The sequence below is a fragment of the Dicentrarchus labrax genome, unplaced genomic scaffold (genome assembly GCF_905237075.1).
Source record: "Dicentrarchus labrax unplaced genomic scaffold, dlabrax2021, whole genome shotgun sequence".
Taxonomy (NCBI): Eukaryota; Metazoa; Chordata; class Actinopteri; family Moronidae; genus Dicentrarchus; species Dicentrarchus labrax.
In genome coordinates this window covers 10,139,133-10,162,399 of record NW_026136719.1, presented here as the reverse complement: position 1 = coordinate 10,162,399, position 23,267 = coordinate 10,139,133, and the positions used below count along the sequence as shown (strand labels likewise).

Below are 23,267 nucleotides of genomic sequence, written 5' to 3'. Positions count from 1 at the left end.
CCGTTGTATTACAGCCTTGCCATTACTTGGATTTGTGATTAAATTTAGCAAAGTGCTGCCGATAGCCGAATTGTCCAGCCACTCTCAATTACCGTCTAGGGAGGGTACCTGAGAAAGCTTAACGCAGCAATTAACAACTTAATTAAGTGCCACAGCCATTGTGGCACTTCTGGAGCCATGCAACAAGGGGCCTATTGATTGCAGGGGATTGCCAGTTGGTCCCCAATTGATCGCCCAATTGATTGGCTTGGATGGGCATTCCTCACTGACTTAGGGAAGGAGTTCTTTCTTGTGTGTTTGTGTGTGTGTGTGTGTGTGTGTGTGTGTGTGGTGTGTTTTGTCTCAGAGGAAGTAGCCGTCACGTCGCTGTGTGACACACTGATAATGACCTGCCAGACTGGCTGCATGGCCTCTCCCAATCCCCCTGAAGTGTGACACACATGTCTGGTGTCAATCACTCACTCACTCTCTGTCTCTCTCTTTCACACACATTCACACACACACACACACACACACACACACACACACACACACAGAGAGAGAGAGAGAGAGAGAGAGAGAGAGGGAGAGAGAGAGGCCCCAGGACTGCGCTTGAATCCTAAGTAACATCTGCAGTCTATTCATTCTAAACACACCTGACAGGGATTCAGTAATAAATACACTCACACACACAACAGAATCCATTGTGAGCACTAGATACACAGGTGAAAACTTTAACATTAGAAACAGGAATACACTTACATTTAATTTCAATGCATCTTTTTACTACAATAATTCCTAACGTGGTGTCTGGATTTATTTTTATAGTATATGACTGCAATCATGTCACTGTTTCTACAAGCGCAGAAGCTTTTCTAGAAAAAAAAAGATACACTGGACACAGATAAACACATGAAGATGGATAAAATCACAACACACACACAAAGGAAAGTACATGGATGCACACACCCACACCACACACACACACACACACACACACACACACACACACACACACACACACCAGTTCAGTGCTCCCCGGGGAGCAGTTAGAATGCAGGGCAGGGCTGGATGTAGAAGGGGAGTGAAGTGGTGGTAAGACGTCAAATAAACTGTCATCTCTTATTGTGTCAATGAAGTAATTCCCTTTTAAAGGCTTGACCCCTCACCCTGGAGGAGCTCGGCCAATTGCACAGTGCATTGGAGAAGCCATGAGGTGATAACAAATGACTCAACCGAGGGGGAAGGTGCTATGCTGGACTCGCCCTGGACTAGTTACACCACTTTGCCAGGTAAAGGATGTGTCCAAATCAATTACAAACAGCCAGTTTTGTCAGAATCAATTGTTTATCTTAGTACCAGTATTTAAATTTGATTATAATTTATAAATCTACAGTTATTAAATGCTAACTCAAAAGGTTATGTGACCATTAAAACATTTTATATAAATGCTGTTTTTAATTCTCTAGCCTCCAGAGACCTGAGCTTTTGTTTGGTGTGCGATTGTAATTCCTGTGGCATTTGTAGGACCTGATAAATATAAAAACCAAGCATTGTCTTGAACAATTGGTAGTTTTAACAAAAAATTATGTCCTCAATTGAGGTCGCAGGGTCACAGGAGGCTAGAGTAAGGTCTCACTAAACAACCTCTTCCTTTCACTTTAACTGAATTAAACTCTTAGCCTTAGTAGTTCCACATTTTACCACTAGGGGGTAGTATTACATGGACAGACTTGAAGATACAGTAGCTCTAAATTAGATACTCTGACTTCCTGGCCCAGGACTATTCAGCTATGATCAAATATGTTTCTGGCAAATACATTCAGATCTTCCCAGATGATCATGCAGTGCTAATCAACAAGATGGTGTAATGACACTTGATTCTAAGGATTTATGGAAAAAATGATGGCTGTTTGTTTGTGTGTGTGTGTGTGTGTGTGTGTGTGTGTGTGTGTGTGTGTGTGTGTGTGTGTGCATGTCAGAGTGCTTGACAGGCTCAGCTCTCCCTGCGCCGGCTGTGGTTCTGAGGTGGTCAACTTATGACCTGTAATTACATTGCTACTTTGGTCTCACATCTCACAGGAGCAGGTTGGTCCTGGACACTTCAATTACCTCACTTCAATACCTCTGTTGCTCTCACATGCCTAGCAAAATCATAATGATAGTCCAGGGAATGGACTGATTCAGATTTTACTACATGTACCACAGCAAATTTTGCCAATAGAAAGCCATTACTGAAAAAAAAATTTGACGTGAAAAACAGAATAGATAAAACCTGATATTTTTCTGGGAAGTGTTTTTCTTATTATACGATTTGCAAAAAGACAGACGTGATTTTTCATTGGCGAATCCCCCTTCCCCCCAAAAAAACAGAATTCTTATGCATTCCCATAGAAAGGCTTGTAAAATTCTTCTACTTGTTTCAATATGCAGACATTTCAATACTTAAACAAGGCAGGCTTTAGAAAGCAGCACAACAAGGCCAACAACAATGCTAGACACACATTCGTTGGAAATGGTCTGCATCAATTTGCATTCAAACTTGTTGTAAAATAGAGAAGAGCAAAAGATCTATCTATTGGGGCATATTTGAAGGTTGGGTCCAGGTCGCATATGTTTGCCCTTGTATAGCTCTGTCACATTGTGGTGTAACGGAGCCTCAGCTGCAGGATTGCAGTTTTTAATGAAAAAGTGGGGGCCACCACATCCAGGTAAGACCCCTGGAGGTTGTATTTCCAGGGCTTTGTTATATCTCACAATGAGGCAGTGTCGACACACACACAGGCACCACACACACACACACACACACACACACACACACACACACACAAACAAACACACAAACACACACACAGATTTAACCAGACAATAATACCTACAGTGTCTGATAATACACACATATATTTTGCTGTAAAAAGCAATTGTTGGACGTAGCTTTAATAATCTGAAAGAATCTCAAAAAGGCATTAGTTATTAAATGTCCCAAAACATCCATCAAGGATAGGTTATTAAATGTCCACCAAATGCAACTTTGGAAATCTTAGTGTTTTTGGTAAAATTATAAAACAGGCAGCCAGACATTTGGAGGTCTTTGTGGGGTTCAAGGCCAGACTTGTTCAGTCATATTCATTAGTTGAAATGCCTCAAAAGTGTATAATTTTCTTACCCTGGTCTCTTTTTTCCCCTCATTTTGAACTCGTTTTATATCAAAACAACAGCAAATGCTAGCAAAAGCTATGTGATAAGAACAGATTAGCCTCACTAGAGGTTATAACAGATTTTTGGATCTTAGTAGTAATGTTTAATGCAACCAATGGTGCAAAATGAGTTTTGCTATATAGAGCTTTTAAAAATGCCACCCTGAATAAAAACACATTGTTTCAATTTTTGTCTGACATTTGTTTAAGCATAGGTTTTTGCAGAATCACCTCAAATATGCCTCTGCAGTGAGGGGTCTCAAGCTGGTATTGTCATCTCATAGGAGGGCCAACGTTCAAGTACTACAAACAGTGCAATACTGTTAAACATAATATCATACTTGCAAATAGTAGTTTCTATACATTTTATATTATCATTTAATATAATCTACAGGCACCTTTGACTTTATTATTTATCACCAAACAAATACACTTTAAAGAATATAATTGTGATTTTCTTATTGTATATGAAAAGGTACTTTTAATTGATATGAAACTAGACAAATTAATTTAAAAAAACAACGACATGCGGGCCAGATTGCATTATATTATCTTTGAGTTTGAGATCTCTACAATAAGTGGCACTTAAAAGAGTCCTAAGTCATTTTCCTTCCTGCATCTACTCTTTCACCTTTTTTATTGACATGTGAGCTACTTTGTATTTAACATGACACACGGATCCCAATAATTTACAATAATTTAATCACAAAGGAGATAAGGGATCTGATTATCTAAAGCTGGCTGAAATGGCAGCAAAATAGATAAGTTCTTATATTGTATGTATATCATCAGCAGGAGTGGGCACCTTTTAATTTGACCCAAAACACCTTAAGAGGGCCCATCAGTCAGCTTTGGTGTTCTGGAGACACTGATCAAATCATACGCTTTACTCTTCACTGATGCTTATTGTTAGGCAACAACATGTCACCCAATAATTTTCAGTCACACCATCAATCTCAGAATAGGACAGCTGACCATCCCCGGTTGAAACTGTTCACTCAGCAGTTCAGAAACTGCACTGTGCCCCCCCTTAACAGCCCTGGCAGCTTGAAGAGACATTCTTACACATTTCTATGTAGCTATGTTGCAGTTGTGTCTTGCGTTTTAAAAATAATTAAGCTCAAATCTGTAATCTTGTCTCTAACCAGCTTTGTATAATCCTGCTGGGAAGCAAGTTATAAAGGATATATGAGTCAGGAAAGTCACTAACAATGTGATGCAGCTAACAAATTACTATACAATTAATAACATAATAATAATATGATCATATACTTATCTACAACAGTAACTGGAAGTAATATGACAAGCTTACTAATTACAGATCATCCTACCACCTGGACAGGATACAGCAGACTGGCAACAAAGTCTTCTGCAATGGTCATACAAAAGTGATATTCTACTTACTTCTTCTTTCTTTTTACAAACAAGACTAAGAAAACAGGAAGCTGCAACATCATGATGGTAAAATATAGCAGTAGCTAAATTAACAGTGTTTAAGGCAAGTGGAGTAATTTCCTCTTCTGCTACAGGAGAATACTAGTAATAAATGCATTGACTAAAGTAGTGTTCAAGTATTAAGTATCTCAAAACTGTATTTTATTATTTCCAATTCATGCTACTTTATACTTTTACTCCACTACATTTCTACATTTCAATATTCTACATTTTTACTTTATAGTTACTGGATACTTTTCAGAAAAGATTCTACATGAAAAATATATTTTACAAGAAAAAAAACAGCACATTGTTAAAGATGAAACCAGTCGTTTCCAACCTTTTTGGCCTGTAACCTCTTACTAAAAAGCTGTGTGTAGTTGTTGGACTTCAGATGTCCATGAATTGCTAGCGGTTACACCATAGAGATATGTACCCTTTTTCAGATGGTTTTACTGACACCTGCAGCTTCAGAAAGTCCACACAGAAGTTCAGAAATTCATAAAAAAAGTTAGAATCTGGTTGTTTATACTTTTGCCTAAGAATATCTGGTCCTTCTGTGCGCAAATCTCAGTATTAAATGAACAGACAATACATTTAATACTGAGATTAAAAAGAAAATGCAGTATTTTGATCATCAATTTCAGCTGTCTTAATTGTTAATTTTAGGTGTAAAGGTGTACAGTACATAGTGCTGAGCAGACTTTCACACCTACTTTGTCACAGTTTTTATATTAAGCTTGACATTGTATTATAAGATTAGTATTCCAGTCTGCTGAGCAAACATATACTAATAACACTTCAAACAATATATTTAATAAACAATCTTTTCCTATCAAATAATGTCACACATAACTGGTATTTCATCTGTGTTACAACGTGAGAGTGTAATCTACCGTTTACACACATAAGAGCTTTTGATAACTTGCAAATATTACATAAGAGTCTGTATTTTAAAGTCGACCCAAACATCGCTTCATGCTGACGGTGAAGTTTAAATACAATCTGTTCTGCAGGTGCTGCAGAGGGAATTGGAACCATAAAAACGCTGTGAAGCCACTATTGGTTATTGTGAGCAGAAGGTCAGACAATAGGCAAAAGGATAAAGATTTGAGTGTGTTGGCAGTCAGGAGAATCTCATCGGACAGGACGAACCAACACACATCAACCCCACTGCTGCAACTTTCCACTGACTCACCACAGTATCAGGTATGTTGTCTGCCATAAATTAGACCAGACGTACGTAGGTGCTAATGCCGTTCTTGATTAACCCCAACCTGCAAATCATTTGTTATCCACACCACATACTGATAGCAATGACATAATAATATATGTTTACATGTAACTTAATTTACATGTACACGTTTTTTTTCCCCTCCAGGGAGGTCAGAGGTCAGGATAGTGACAGCATAGTAGATAGTTAACTTGTAGCTGCTAGGAAGTGTGTATTTGAATGACGGATGTTTTTTGGGGGTTACAAATTAAGCAAATACAGATGCATGTAATACTGTATTAAGGAATGTGCTGATCTAAACATGATATAAACATCACATACTATGATTATCTTGGTCTAAATGATCACATCATTCAATAATATCTTCATATCTTCAAATGTAATTATAAAATACCCAGCTAACATGACTGATAAAGGACATTTATATCATAAACTTTCTGATTGTTTAGCATTTTAGCATAAGGGTATAGGACAAGGATTTATGTATTACACTTAAGTAATATACAGCTTCTTTGATATTTAAATTTGAAGCTAATGAATAATTAAATAAATCCACAAAAATAAAGTATTTAATGCAAGAACCAAACAATTAAGTTATTTCATATTATTTCATATTATTATCTCTCTTCTTTATTACTTTCACTGTTCAGTTCATTGTGTTGCGCTTTATATGACATGTGAGCACTGACCATGATGAGTTCTTTCACACACCAAAGGTCAGAGGCATCACTTACAGAAAGAGAAGGACCCCCCAAACACTCACTAAGTCATTTACCTCATTCCCTATTAATTATTGACATGCAGTTGTCAGTTAAAAAGCCAGCCAGACTTTCCGTTGATCTGTTTGATGAATATTTCAGCTGACAAACAGGCCACCTGACACCCTGCACCAAAGCAATGTGTGGTTAGAGAGAGGTCGCTCATCTTGGCCACAGTCATGCACATATGCATGCACGTGTATATACAGTTACAGTGTTGTTGTTACCCTTCAATTCTAAATGTTTGCTCACTATTTGTTTACATTGACATTCCCTCTCGACAGTGTGTTTGCCGCCCCCTGTTTTGACTACAACCACCTGAAAATACATATTTCTAAGCAGGTAAAATTACTTACTGTCTGACTTGTAAAAAAAAAACTATATCTGCAGAGGATGAATGTACTTAAGTGAAATCCTGTGGTACCTTACTTGGATTTATGCTACTTTATACTTATACAACACTGCATTTCAGAGGAAAATATTACTGTTTCTAGTACATTTAACACTTTATGTATCAGGCAGTATAGGTACCATTTACTTTGCAGATTAAGATTGTACATACAAAACCACTAATGATCATATAAAATACAATTCATTGTTACTGATAAAACTACCCAGCAGCAGTAGCTAAAATAAGCTCCATCTAGTCTTCATAATTAAGTATTATAAAATATAACAGTGACAGGGGCAATTTTGCAGAATAAGAAAGACTTTTACTTTTGATTCTAATGTTCATGTACTTTTACTTAAATGTCCTACAGTGACTTTTTAATTGGCTATAAAACAGTCTCATTTTAATACTGATGACTCTTTGTGACCTACATAAACAAACAAGACCACTGGCGAGAAGATTGGCTATTTCTATGTAGTTATTTTTCATCCCATCTCATCTCATCATAAATAAAGTGGTAAGTAAAGTAAAGCTTTTAAATGTCCTTAATATTGTGTTAAAACTTATTTAGGTACTTATTTATGTACATTAGAATATAAAGCAGGAGAAAACAATAAGGTTGATTAACTAGCTCCTTGATCTCATCTAGCCCCATTTATGACCAGCTAGCACCGTCTTCTATGATTGGTTTACAGCGTCAGTTAAAAAAGTGGACTTTATATACATGTCAACGAAGAAGAAGAGTAGAATGGCATAGCCTGTGGAAGTTTTGGATTTATAAAGTTGGCTGCCTCCCAGATAAACGTTTTATCCTTCTGTGCAGAAAGCAGACATCTGTGAGATCCCGAAAATACAGCTGAAGACGCAACCCGGAATGTTTTTGTTAAAACTTCAATAATTGGCCGTGGAAGACCAAGAACTAATTTGCTGTAGAGATCAATTTAAGGTGAGGGAGAAAATGAATGAAAGTGACATGCACTGTACAAGAAACTGCAAAAATTCCAAATATCATCTTTATCAAAACATGCTGAGTTACTGTAAGGTGTGCCCAAGCCATGTTGCAGAAAATCCTTTTCAACATGCTTGTTAAACAAATCGTTCATCTTGGGAATCATCTGTACAGTAAAAACCTACAATTGGAACATTTTTAACAATCAGATTCCTGGGCTGAAACTACCAGCTGTGTAGTGCATTGTCATGAAAACAAATGTTACATGGGAGGCAAAGTGAAATATTTTATTGCTTCAAGCTTTCCTGTTTTCACTGTATCGTGTGAAAAACAACACCATGTAGTCACATCTTGCATTCAATAAAGTCACTTGACCACAGCATGAAAGAAGAGCCAATAGAGCTCTGGTGAACTGGTGATGTGTTATTTATGTCAGGCTCAGTTCAAAAGCAGCCTCTATGGAGAAGACACACCCCATAAATTTTTCTATGGCCCCTATGAGCAGGTCAGGAAGGCACCAATATTTCCTCTTTATTAGAAACAACAGAAACAACATGCAGCCATAAAGCGGACCTCAGAGGTGAATCTAAAACACAGGGAAAGCATGCTGCTATGAGAACTGAGAGGTAGTCACACAATCCATTTCATCCAACCGGCTTGTCTATATATTGGTGCATTTCCTCATAACTCTCACACCAGTGACTCACAAACTCTCCATGCTTCATCACAGGTCAACTTGGAGATGAACTTTAAAGGAAGATGTAACAAATGGTCGGAGCCTCTCAGGCAATTCATATCTGCTGAAGTGTCATAACCCTCTACATATCCTGACCTCAATTTGGAGTCTGTGTGTTGAAGGCCCATCTGAGGGAAGATGGTATCGATCTGAGCGGAGACTCTGGCAGCATCAATAAACAACAGGCTTCAGTCTTCAAGGCTGAGGAGACACATCTCTATTTCAGCCAGAGGGTTCGCATCTGGATACCTGAGTTGGGATGTGGCCCTGGACAGATGGTAGGACGTGTTTTTTTTGCTGAACTCACATCAGGTCCAGCCCCCTTGTGAGACCAAAGCCAGTGATATCTTCCTACTGTTATGTCAAGGTAAATGGGTATGGGCCTTAAACCACAAGCTCACACGTTTTTACTTTGAATAATTAACGTTAATGATAAGGGGCATTGTAAATAGAAAGCTACCAAGTAACCGTCAGTATCTGTGAGAACAATCAATGCTTAACCAGCAGACAAATAGTATTTGAAGATCTTCTATATCAGCATTACAGTGAAGAAAGACAATGCTGACTTTGGCTCATTAATCAATAAACACAACAAGCCAACCAATGCATCTGACATAGACTAATGAAATAATAATCCTCAGAGGAGGAGGAGGAAGAAGAAGCAAAAACAGGCTGCATTTGGACACTTAGTTACACACACAAAAACAGCCATAGATAAAAATAAAACCATAGTAAATAAGTAATGGGCAATCTTGCTGGACAATTTTCTTGCTGTCTTGCTTACTTGCTTTTCCCTCTTTGCTGAGAAAGTTAAATAAGTGTGCCTCATATATTTAGAGTCAAACTGAGCTCACTTTGTGCTAAGCAGCTTGTCAATAGCAAGAAAAGAGGTATGGGGCAAGAGAGGAGGTCTGATAAAATGGGTTTTAATTACCAGACAGTGAATGTTGGCCTTCCTTTTCCACTTCCCCCTCCCAGCTAAGTCAGGAGTTTGATTTCTGATAATGTGGATTGCTGACTGGGCTTCATCCTAGTTGCCCCTAAAGCAGAAGGAACTAATGTCAAGTCCTGGGAGAGTATGTTTGACAAAGTGCCATATAGATCTTCTGCTTTTCATCAGAGGGCAGTGCTGGTGGAGGCATTAATCAGAACGCTTGATAGCCTGGCTTTGTCTTCCCCTTTACTCTCCTGTAACAATTAGGCAAAGTAATAATTTCAGGCATTACATGTAAATCAATGGACCTTTAACCCAGCTGTTGGTACAGGTGTAAGAGATTAGATGTGCATAGTTGCAGGTCGATGTAATGAACTTCTAACCTTTGTGCATGTATAGTATGTGTGTTTGAGATAGTTGACAATGGACAGAAAAGCAGATCGATCCTCGATAAAAAGAAATAAGTACATTTACTCAAGCAGTTTTGATGTAATTGAGTGTTTCAATTTAATCATAATAACACTTTATAGTTCAACTTCACTACATTTCAGTGGCAAATATTGTACTTTTTACTCAAGTATACTTGTTTAAGAACGTTAATAAACTACCAACAGAATATAGATAAATTAAAATAAGGTTACATCTCGACAAGCTGCAACATTAGATAGATAGATAGATAGATAGATAGATAGATAGATAGATAGATAGATAGATAGATAGATAGATAGATAGATAGATAGATAGATAGATAGATAGATAGTTATTGATTCAGTATTTCCTTACCTTACCTTAAGACGAGATGATAACAACTGATATAGAAGTTCAGCATTAGGCCAAACTTGTTTGCAGTGAAACCCACGTTTGCACTGTCTCATTGATATTGTTTTCAATTGCCACCTGTCCATGGGGAGGCAGAACAAGCTTTAACAAGTTCTTATCATTACAAAGAACCGCGGTCAACAGACATGGGTATCAGCTTTGTGAGCAGAGCCCTGTAAATTAACAAAGAAAGAGACTTTATTTTGCAGAGGGGTCAATGTCTTGTTCTTGGAGCTGCAATCAGAGCTCTTTGGTGAGCTGTCAGAGAGACTGATGCAGCTCCTCAATCATAAGGCCGTAATCAACAACGGTTATAACTGCCTCTTTTTTACATTCAGTAATGCACTAATGACTCATGCCGAGTGAAAACCTTTAAATACTAATGCTGTTTTGGGTAGAGTGAATGAAACAAAAAAACTCTTTGAATACTTGAAAAGCCATGGTCATGAGGGCACATACACTTTTATGCACCTCTTAATTTACTTACTTTTTACTTTTTGAGTTTAAAAAAAAAAAGGTTGATTCAATTCAACAGCTGGGTGTTTCTTTGAAAGTGAGTACCATTCATACAAAATGCAAATATTGATTGAATAATATAATGATCTAAGGTCAATTGTAAAAATAATATTTGTCCTTTAGACTAAAATTATACTCTCTTATCAAACTTGATTTCATGTCAGTCATGTACAGCAAAAGCAGTCCAAGGTGGGAATAATCTCTTTTGATGCAGTGTTCAATAATTCCAATTCAGTATAAAAGACTGAGCTGTACACACACATAGCGTGTCACCAAGTGTTGCCTTCATGCACTTTTCTTTACAAAGCTTTTCAGTCCAAAGCATATTTATAACTAACACAACTTTATTTGTGAGCAAACTTTTATTGGTTTGCCTTTCTCAACATCTACATTCTTTATCGAGAACATACCACACATTAAGATAAATAAATAATAATAAAACCTCTGTTCCTCCGTTCCCATCCTTCCATTTGACCCCAATCCACCTCTCCCCAGCGACCTGATCTCTTCAGTTTAATTGGATCTCATATAATCATTATTTAGTTATTCTTCTTGAATTCATTTTTCTTTCCATAAATATCTGTACATGAGATAACAATTTAAAAAAATCTAATAATATATATATATATGAATAAATAAGATACATACACATATGCACTCTTGGAACCTGAACATATACATACATATATCCATAATCCTTACCCAATACATATGACAGTTACAATATGGCTATAGGTGTGATTTCACTTTGTCCAATGCTAGAACAAAAGCCTCTGTTGTCTCCCCTTTCTTTACCTCATATTCTTCCTATTGATAATTCTACTGAAACATCCTTGTGGCCTCATGCAGATATTTCCACCTCATTACTACCATTTCTTAATATAGCAAGAGAAGAGTCATCGTTCAATAGAATAATGTTTGGTAATCAGGGTATGTTTAAATTATATCTAACAAGGCTGTTACTTGTATCCAGAAGGTATTGACTCCCAGACACTCCCACAGCACATATGTTCCGATTTCATTTTGTGAATATAGTAAACATGGGGCTTGGTCAATTTGAATTTGCAATGTTTTCTTGGAGATAAATAGAACCTATGGATAATTCTATAATTTAGCAAACAATAGTTATATAGGCAGTTAATATTATTCCAAACTCTGCTCTAAGCTATGTTCTGTACAAAGCTTTTAAGGTCGATATTCCATACAGCCACCATGCCCAATAAAAACTTTTTTCTAGTATAAATGTAACACAAAGCCCCTGTTATGTTTGAAACCAATTATTATTTGTGAATAGAAAAAGAAGGATAATCCTGGTAAGTTAAATATTTCTCGTAATTCTTCGAATGATCTTAAAACATCATTGTGGATACGACAATTTTGCCACTGTGGCAATCGTATGGGTTTTCCATCTATTTGTAAGAAATTATTGTTAATTATTGGTGTATCTTCCATTTTGTTTCCCACAGGGCAAATGTTCCTAGTTGTTGCCACAATTGAATGACTAATAATTGGTCAAAATTGAGTACTACAATATTTTTGTGATGAGCCTGAAAAAAGCACATCTTTAAAAGTGTATGGTGAGATAATTTGTTTTTTTTCTAATTGGACCCAAGGTATCTTTAACTTATCTTCAAAGCAATTTGACAATGAACGGATCATAAACGATAAGTAATACAATTCAAAATTTAGGACATTTAAACCTCCTTATCTATTATCACACTGTAGCTCTAATCCTTGGTTTTTGTCCCTTCCAGATAAACTTGGAAACATGATTTTGTAATCTGTTCCAATAACCTTCAGGGAGAGAAATTTGCTACATACTACTGTAAAAGCTAGAGATTTGGGTAGCTAATGATATTGTCAGCTTTGACCATCTATCTAAATCCTCTATAACTTGGACAGCTTTAAATAAAATGTGTTATAAATATTTTAAATCACATTGTTCACAATCCTATATCCACAGTGTATTCACATTACATTTCAATAACTTTAATACATTAGAAAACGTTTTAGTCATACGCTGCTCAAAATATGTTGCACACCATTTTACTGCATATTGCATATAGTGTATATAGTTTCACTATAGTCTTATGTTTTCTATTATATTTCATTATATTCTTATTTTGTGATTCTTTATTGTACTTTTTTACACTACATTCCCCTATGCTGCTGTGTCTAATTTTAATTTCTCCTAAGGGGGATCAATAAAGGAACATCTTTATCTTATCTTAATTACAAATGTGCTGTAGCAGATCCACAACAATAGCGTACAGTTAGTGAAATAATGTTATACAGTATTTGTGGTACCTACTGCATGTCAGCCTACTTCACTGACACTGAACACAGCAATGATTTCAGAGCATCCAAGGATGGCGGTCTTTTATTTTGAAATCCTCTAAGCGGATGTTGATTCGGAAACGCTGTTGGAGCAGTTGTGGCTTCCTCAAAAAAAAAAAAAAAAAAAAAAAAAACTAGCTGTATGGCTAAATATCTCTCATAACACATTAATACTGCGGACACAGACACATCTACAGTTAAAGCGTAACCTTTCATGAAGCTGGCAGTGACATCACTCACAAACACAAGTGTCTGGACTGAGCAGGATGCGAGCAAAAAAACCAAAACAAAAACCACTGCAGGAAATTAGCCCGTTAGCTTAGACAGACAAGACAGCCAAGTCAAGTGTTGTTATGAGGCTTATTTGTACCTCTTTATGCTCATACTTGATTTAACCAAGCGCTGCACGATGGACACCGAGGCTATAGTGATCCGTATAAAAACGCCGTCAGGGGACATGGACTCGTCCGTCGACTGTCCATCTCTTCTCAACTTCAATGACTTGCTGGTGAGTCTTTAAAATGCTACAGAGCTAAAAGCTAAGTGTCCCTTTTTTTTATTTTTTTATCCCACTTATTGCAGTTTTCAGTGAAAGCACAGCTGTAACAGTGAAACACTATAAAACACTGTTTGTGTTGGACAGTTTCGGTTTCTGATTGTTGACAGCTCAAACTTTTACTGTGAACCAACCTAACATATTAATAGGTTATGACTATAATTACATCTAATCTCTAATTCTTTAACTCTGCATCTGTCTGAAGTTTTAAAACTCTTTATTGTTGTGTTAAACATTTCAGCTCGCCATCAGAGATGTCATGCCTGAAGCCACTGTCACGGCCTTTGAATGTAAGTTTCTGTTTCACACTTTTATTGACTTCACTGCTCAAACTTTCATTCACAAAGTGGCTATCACAGTACTCATTCAGCTCCTGACAATGTCAAAGTTCACAGTACTATGAACCTCCTCAGTGACCTATAATAATAGTAACAGTAGTTTACACCCCAAAAAAAAGCCACATAGTCCTTTTAATTTACTTCCCAGTTGAGGTATTATCTGTTTATATGTATATGGAGAGGACAGGAAGTTCATCCTACTCATCAGTGTGTATTAAATGATGAATCATGCTTGTCTGTCCTGTTCAATAAAGACAAAAAGCCCCCCCAAAAATATCTATTAAAAAAAGAATTATGCTATGTTTTTAGATTGTGCTATATTCAAATAAACAAAATTAAACTATTTATTTTGTTCCTCACTTCTTTGTTTTCCTAAAAATACACAACAGTATCTTTCTGTGCTACTTTGACGGGTAAAATAGTAAGCAGCATTAATGCTAAATAGCTTGTAGTGATGCTTATGATCAGTCCTGCTAATTGTTATGTCAACAAGTTGGTGAATTAAACAGAGGAGTATGTAGTAGTTTGTGTGTTTCTTTGGATTGTTCATGAAAGGTTAAACACAGTAACTTCTTGTGAGGTGTTTTGTAAGTTCAAAGCAGAAATATGAAGAAACAGTAAAACATGATGAAAGAAAATGCCTCTCTTTGTAAATTGTCCTCTATATCGCTTGCAGTGTTGATTGTGTTACTGATAAAACTGTAAAATACACATTGCATGTCATCACAGTCATGGTGAAATTGATGTAATTTCTTATTTTGTTTTGAAAGTACATAAACTACCTTATCCCTTTTTACATTTATGATGAATTTTGCAACTATATTGCTGTTTTTTTCTTATTTTGTTCATCAAAAAGTTTACATTTTCATAAGGATTGATTTAAGATTGCTTTGCTTTGGAGGTTTTTATGATATAAAATGGGTTCACAGGTGTAACCACACACACAATGTTGTAGCAAAAGTAGGCAAATCTTGTTTTCTTACCCCTCAATTAATCCAGTTTTATTTTGAAAATGGCTTTTGCTTTGCTGCTAGCTGTTTATGTTATTATTTATGTTATGTTTTGTGAAAAAGTTGTACAGTCTAAATTTTAAGACGCTTCTTTGTTTTTTAGATGAAGATGAGGTGGGAGACAGAATCACTGTAAGAAGTGATGAAGAACTCAACGCCATGTTATCATATGTGAGTATATAAATACGTTTTTTCATCTAGCACATGTCCAGGGTGTTGTATGTTGTAAGACTGAGGCACCTTTGTGATTTCTGGTGTATACAAATAGAATTAATATACTGGACAGAATACCAAGGACTTTAAATGTCCTGTACTTTTTGATTGCTTTGTGCAGCACAATGAAAGAGCTATTCACCTCCCTTTTTATTTGGCACATAAAACTGTTGGCTTGAGCTCTAGCTGGTGTGAAAGTGGCTTCAGTGTTTCTTAAACTTTTTTTTTTTCATCACAGTTTAGCTCGTAACTAATCATGAATGTATGTGCGTTCTACGTGCTGTAGTACTTTATATTATATGTTTTTAAATTCTCCACGTACCACCAGTGGTACACGTACCATAGTTTGAGAACCAGTGGCTTAAAGCATAAAATACAAAACACTTGAAGAACAATTTGAAAAACGTTTAGCGTTACATATTTTTTTGCTGCAGTAGCCAATCTTCCATGGTCACCAGAATGTTATTTAGAGATAACCTCAGGGCTGTCAGAGCAATCAAAATACTGTAGAATACAGTAAAAAGAAAACTCTTTAATGTTGTGTAGGAGGCATCATTAGTTTGATTGAACAAATTCTAAAAAGAGAGGGTTTAGATGCTGATAAGATAGCACTGACAAATTTAGACTTCTTGCCACCACCGCTACACTGTCATCGTATTTATCTGCAACTCAACAGTCTAGAAAGAATTTTGAAATCATATAGCCTCATCCAGTTGTATTTAACCTAAAGTGGAAAAAAAAAGAAAAAAAGAAAAAAAGAAAATCAGCTTATTGGTAGTTTTCAGTCACACACACACACTTCCTCTCCCCATTCAGCTCCCCCACCTAGTGCAGTACATTTTCATATTCCACCATACTTACTGTTCATGCCACGGACAGTAAGAGTAATGGCGTGTAATGGGTTTCTCTACGAGGTACACTGAAAGCTAAATGAACTGTCAATTTTTATTATTTATTATTCAGTACTTAAAGTTTTGCCTCATTAAAGAGCGGGCCCCCTGGGCTGCAGAATTGTTCAAAATCTACTTTCATCTGTGGATGTCTTTTACCCCCCATCAGCTCACAATGATGCCGCTAGAGCCACAGGCACAATTTACACTCCTTGTTTTTTGTCCATTTTTATCATGCATTCACTTGTGGTTGCTTTTTAATCATTAAGTAGCATAGGGTAGCAGGGTGATTAAGCAAAAAAGAGACAGCTGTTGTGTTGATGAGCGTTGTGAAACCGTGATGGAAAAACTATTGACCTCAGCCAACTTTATCATTCACAAATCCAGCTGACATGTTTTGAGGTTCCGTACTTATACTACTACTTATAAGGTTTCAGGAACGTCCTGTCCTGGAGGTTTTTGTATAACCATCATTATTTTATGTATTGTATGCTACAGTTGCTTCTTAATATTTATTTAACAACCTAATTTGGAAGACAGATTTTGCTGCCACAGTGGATGGTGCAGTGCTGTTGTTCTGTTGTTCCACTCTTTCAGGAAAAATATAAATGTATAATTTAAGATATCATGATACCAATTTTATAAATGATCAACCAAATATCAGCAATAGTCATGAGTATAACTGCATGTGTGGATAGTAGAGAAGCAACTGCAACTACAAGCTACATTTGGAGCCCTTGTAGTCACTTATTTTAGTATTGAAATATTATATCATAAAATATCAATGAACTTGATATTTGTCATGTTAATCAGTAGTATATTTATTTGGCGGAACAGGCTATAATAAACATACAGTATTTTGTGTAATGGAAGCTTATTGTCCCAACATTTCTTCCTTCTTTATTCAGATGATGTGAGATGTCTTGTGACAGCATATTAATTCATGACCCTGACCTGCACCTTACTTTACCCAGCACAAATATTTCATATCCACAACACTGCACTGCTTCGTCCACAAATTTGAAAAAGGCATTTGTACAATGAATTTTTGGCAAACAAATCCAGGAGTCCGGTAATGGCTTTCTACTCCTCGTGGGACAGCCAAGTGTACAAAAAGCTGCTGATCACCTGGAAAATACTGGGCTCACTAAAATATAAATTACACTAGCCGAGTACTTTAAATGTCTTTATGCAAGGGTTATGCATTTCAGCAGTCATTTGCATTTGTATTCAGAGGATTTTTTTCTTGTTGGTTGTTTGCTGTGGTTGCCATTTGGCCTCCGTAGAGACTCCAGTGGATTTTTGCCTCAGTGTTGTTAATTCCAGGTGAGCAGACAGCCATTATGTGAAATTAATAGGAATTAAGGGAAACCAGCATGTTAGGTGAAAGGTGGGATAATTCATTAGCGTCTCTCATGGATGCCTGTTGTGGATGTTTGTGATAATAAATATATAACCAGACTTTTAAATATGCTTTCACTACAGTGTTTTTTTTTTTTCCTTTTTCAAGATCTCCGCTTTAACGTTGCCTTGCAAAAAAATCATGCTCCTTGTTGCTGAGCAAAATTAATGCTCAAATGCAGCACTTAATTAACATCAGTCTGCAGAGGGCATTTATTGTGAAAAGTATCCCCCATCACTGAGAACATTGATTGCTACATGCTCCTGTGAGACGCACTAGTCTTCCAGGCATCTCTAATCATTGTTCGACACCTTGAAAGACAGACGCCCCTGTTCAAAGTTAAAGACTGGCCTGTGTCAGGTGCTAAAAAAAAAACATGTGACCTCATCCATTCCTCGCTCAACTCCCCCTGGAGGTAGTAGCTCTAATTCCACCATTCTTACTCCCTTTTCCCCTTAGTCTGCTAATGATGATGAGACCCAGTCTCTGCTCTCGCTCTCTCACTTGTCCCTTAAGGCTGAGCGATGGTATTTGGGATCGGACACTGTTTAGTTATTGGCCAACAATGGAGAATGTCTTTTAATAACACACCTACTACAGATTAGGTGGTAATTGCAGCCTTAATCAATAAGCTAGCTGAGCGGAAAATTAAAGGTATGTGAAGCCCGACCCCCCCACACCCTCAACACACACAACACGTTTTTTGGTATTAGGCCCATTGTTCAGATGTGGCCTAGTGAGAACGCTGGAGGGCGAAAGCAGAGGGCTAGGAGCGAGGAGGGACCTGACAGTGATAAATAGGCCTTTTAATAACAGCTGTGCCACTTGGGTAGCCATTCTGATCCATTCCCATCCAAGCCGGTCCCATCGTCCTACTCCCCTCCCTCCCCCTACAATGAGAGAGCAAATTTACATATTGCTGTGATGACTTAGTAGTTCCTACTGGATTGTAAATGAAATACAATGCACACATGTATGTGTGGATTACATAAAGACATACATCATCTAAACCGTGTGCTCAGTAAATTATTGCTGTTCATTTTTGCTTGTTTGAAGCCTCAAAAACAAGGGGACATAATCAAAACACACATACGCACTTAGACACTCAAACACACACACACACACACGCACACAGTTTAACAGATGGTTTGGTTAACTGAAACATCAATTATTGCATTGCCTTGGCAAGCATCTGAGAGGCTCCAGAGTGTGTGTGCAAGTGTTAGTCCTGTAGGATATGAGTGTTTGGTGAGCTGTTGACCTGGAGGAGAAAAGGGTTAATGCTACACTCCTTCAGAACAAGCCCATAGGGCATTGGTCCTCATCGGCAACAGATTTCAGCACAGCATGCTCACATTTTTGGGAACACTGTGGACTAATTCTGACGTCATTTAAATAAACATTTCTGTGTGTGTATTATTCGGAAATGTAGTGCATAGTCAAATTGCAAATCTGTTTTATGTTAAGTTTCATTGTGTTTTTACTGTCAACACTCTTGTACAGTGTCTTGTACAAGTCATTTCATTACGATGAAACAGCTTTGATTTGATTGAGTTCCAGTATGTGTAATAATCACTTCAAACCACTGTTAGTTAGTCACCCAAGTATTTATAACTTTCTTTTCCCCTTTAGTACTGCAACACAATGAATGAACAACGCATGAATGGACTGCTGCCGGACCCTCTACAGATTTTTCCACGAGGTACAGAGTGTTACAGTTTATCATAGATTGATAATGCTTAAAGGCTCAATATGTTTTTATAATTACTATATATAAATATAAAATATATATATACATATATGCGAAATATTTCAAATTTCAACAGAAAGTTGGTTAAATCACTGTGTTCAGACAATAAGAAACTGGTAGCATTTGGTGGCTAGATGTATCAGTGCAGCCTCTGGACAACATTAAAATTCATTGGCTCATTCTGTTATTGTGTTGACAGTCATTTATAAATCTACATTTCTTTTGCTCCAAGGACATTGAAACTGCAAGCTTGTGTTCAGGCTAAGCTTTGCCCAGATCTATGGCATTGTGTAGTTCCTTCCTGAACTGGTTTTCACACTGAGTGCTTTTTCAATACATACCTTTTTTTTTTTAATATATATCTTCATGTAGTTTCCTCACCACTCAAAGTCATACATAGTCACTAACAGGCCCCAAGGGCAAAGTGACGAAACATTTTACTGTCTCTCTCTCTCTTTTCTCTCTCTTACTCTGTATTTAGCTCTTTCTTTCTGTCTTTTTTCTCTGTGATTCTGTTTTTCCTTCCTTCCTACCTACCATCAGCTGTCTCAAGAGCCCAACATCTCAATCACTCTCTTGTCTACAACTAATTTCAGAGTAACCCTCATTTCATTTCATCTTTTTTTTTTCTTTATAAAGAACTGATTCCTTTTCAGCACATTTGTAAATGGCCCAGTGATGTGTTCTACAATCTAGTCAATTACTGTTTCAGCCGGCAAGACTCCAGGGATCCGGAACATACATGGCCTGAAGGTACCTATCTCAATAATTGTTTCAGCTGCCTTACACAGAGAACAAGAGGAGGGGAGGGGAGGGGAGGGGAGGGAGGGAAGTTGAGGCAAATAGATTGGTAACGCTGTGTTCCACTTATTGAAACGTCAATTGAAGTCAAGGCTCTCCTTTTCTTTCACTCATTTTCTTGCTGCCCTCGTCCATGTTTATGTATGAAGATGGTAGGCTGTTGCTGTCGCAGGGCTTGTCTCTCCTTCTCTATCTCCCTATATTCTTGTTTCTTATGCTGCGATATTCATTTAAGAGTAAGGTGTTATGTTGAAACCTTGATCCTATTCCATAGGATGGAATAAAAGAAATGCTTTGGTTAGAACAAAAACTAAGTCAGTAAGAATATGTGATTATTCAACCATGAAATTGTCATTACAAGCCCCCCTCTGTCATTTACAAATGGCCTTCCACAGACCTTCCCATTTTATGTTAGGCATATGTTGCTATTGAAACTCATTGCTAATTACCATGGGTTAAATGACTTGACACCTCCTTCATCTCTCCAGATGATCCATATTATATCCATCTTCATTTCAATAATAAATGTACCCCCCCCAAATACTGAAAATGCTTTATTTAATATATCCTCTGAGGAGCTTTGGTACCGACTACTGAACTGTGTCATTTATTTTTTTAAGGTCAGGGGTCTGTTTTGAGAAGATGATGTTTTCCAAAAACCTTTAGTCCTTTGGTAATCTTTCCCCTCTTTTCTCCTGTTTTAATATAAAAGTAATTGGCTGAGGGAAGTCATGTTCACTGTTTAAATTAGGTCTTCCTGGGTACTAATTAAAGAGAGAAACCCTGTGCTTTAGTGGACCCAACACACCGGCCTTTTGACCTCAATTAAGAAAGTTATTTTTAGTATCCCCTTTACAGGGTCTTGTCTCTTCTTTTGTGTACGATATCTGGGTTGAGTAAAGAGGTCTTTGGAGTAAACATAGATGCAGATGAATAGATGTAAAGAACAATGTCCCTAGTGAGGCATGACAATTTTAATGTCTTGACTTAATTTTCCTCCTTTACTCAAATCTGGTTCTCATTATCTCTCGTGTTAAGCCATATTGCTGTACTTTCACGCAAATATATTTCTGGCTCTCCTCTCCCTTTCTCCCTTTTTCCTTCTTCTGTCTGTCATTCTTTCCCCTCCTCTATGTGGACACCTCTTTCTTTCTTCTTCGCCTGCCTCCCTTCTCTCCTACGAAAGCCAATTAACCTTCAGACTGAACTGAGAGCTTGTTTTGTTCTTGTTCATTAGAGGGTCTGGCCATATGTCTGTCTGTCTGCCTGCCTGTCTTTTGGCCTTGACCACTAAGTGTGTGTCTGTGTGTGCATGTGTGCGTGTCCTTTCACATTTGTGTGTATCCGTTTGCAAACCTTCAGGTTAATACAAGACCTAACCCAGCCAATGACTGCACTCATGCTGTCCCAGACTCCATGGCCAACAACAGGTGAGCTTGCTGGGGCACAAGGAGCATGTTTCACTACTTGGAATAAACTTCAGTTGGATGGTTGATAGATGAGTAGAAGGATGTCTGAGATATTTACGTCAGTGCAACTGTGCTGTGTTACTTCCTCCAGCTTAAAAAAATCATCTGCTGAGCTGAAGAGGATCCTGACAAATGGGCAGGTGAGCTTGTCTTTTTGGTTTAAGTAGAATTTGACCGCTGTTATCTCACTGCTCCTGCTCTCACACCTAGTTTCCACTCACTAGCTCACCAGTGGCTGGCTCCTCTATTGATTATCTGTGATGCCAGTTGAAGGCATGTTATGCAGAATGTGTATTTGGTTATTGTCGTCACTGTGCCGCACTGGTGAGCAGGGGGTCTGTGGGTTCCTGACAGCCAGCCTGTTACAGTCCCTCTCTTTTATAAGTATGGACTCTCATACACACACACGAACACTAACACACACACACAGAGTGGGTAACGTGTCAAGAAGACAATTAAGCCAGCGGCCTCTCAGGTTTCTGCTGTAACACAGTGAACTAATAGAGCTGTTCTTTCCCTTCACCTCCATCCTTTCATCCATCTCATCTCATTCTCTTTACTTCCCTACTCTCACCATGTTATCTAATCAATTGAGGTGAATTAAAGGGGAAACGTGTGTGTGTGTGTGTGTGTGTTGTGTGCATGCATGCTTACATGTGTGTCGTGATGCCTGTTATTTCTGTCTGTGCAAAAGTTTTGGCAACCCCACAGTTGTTACAATATCAGTCACAGTACAAATAGGCATCTGTCCACACAAACTGGATTATTGACAGGACACCGTTAGCCTGCTTCCTCATTGATATGTTTATTTGAATGTAAAAAAGAAATTTAAATTAAAATATGGAACAAATATATTTAGATATACTTGTGACACTTTTTATTTTGAATTATGATATTAACAGAAGAGATTCATAGTAGCAGTTCATGATATTTTGCGAAAATATATACATGAAATTAATTCGTAATGACTGTCCAGTTTAAATATTAATTATTCAACACTTACATGAAGATAAGGACGTTGGTTACAGTTCATTTTTATAATTATCCACACAATATCATCATATAGGGAGTACATTACCCTACTCAACCTGATTTTGCAAATCTAATCTTTCCTTCTTCCATGCTGAGTACTTATTATTTGAGATAGATCCCCAGTGCTCTAACTAAATCAGAACTACGAGATTATCTTACAGGAGAATTTTGACTGGTAGTTTCAAAATGGGTGAGAAGATAAAATATTTGTCAGGCTACATTATATTACCCACATCTGACACTATTTTTATCAACATATAGTGCAACGACAACAGCAAACAAATCGTCATTAAACTCTACATCAGTCACTCCCCCACTCACCCAAACACAATGTCCTTTTATAAATTGGACAGCAAATGTTGTATTGATCTCCTGTTCTCCTCCTTCTGTCCCTCTGTTTTCTCTCCTTATGTTGCTGAACTTGAAGTGACCTGAATGCTTGTCTTGTTTATAGCCTCTGGTGACAATGTAGTGTCTTCTCTCTCTCTCTCTCTCTCTCTCTCTCTCTCTCTCTCTCTCTCT

The 23,267-nt window shown here is 37.4% G+C and overlaps 1 protein-coding gene across 1 annotated transcript in view; it reads left to right on the top strand.

Annotated features, from left to right (window-relative positions):
- Positions 1–13,346: 13,346 nt before the first annotated feature.
- The window catches only part of map2k5 (mitogen-activated protein kinase kinase 5), a 54,662-nt gene continuing 44,741 nt past the window's right edge, over positions 13,347–23,267 (top strand). Inside the window, exons 1-7 of the mRNA XM_051379650.1 lie at positions 13,347–13,792; positions 14,082–14,130; positions 15,292–15,359; positions 19,326–19,395; positions 20,156–20,196; positions 21,607–21,674; positions 21,805–21,853. Coding sequence (XP_051235610.1) covers positions 13,661–13,792; positions 14,082–14,130; positions 15,292–15,359; positions 19,326–19,395; positions 20,156–20,196; positions 21,607–21,674; positions 21,805–21,853 — 477 coding nt within the window. The 5' untranslated portion in view covers positions 13,347–13,660. The remainder of the gene's footprint in view (positions 13,793–14,081; positions 14,131–15,291; positions 15,360–19,325; positions 19,396–20,155; positions 20,197–21,606; positions 21,675–21,804; positions 21,854–23,267) is intronic.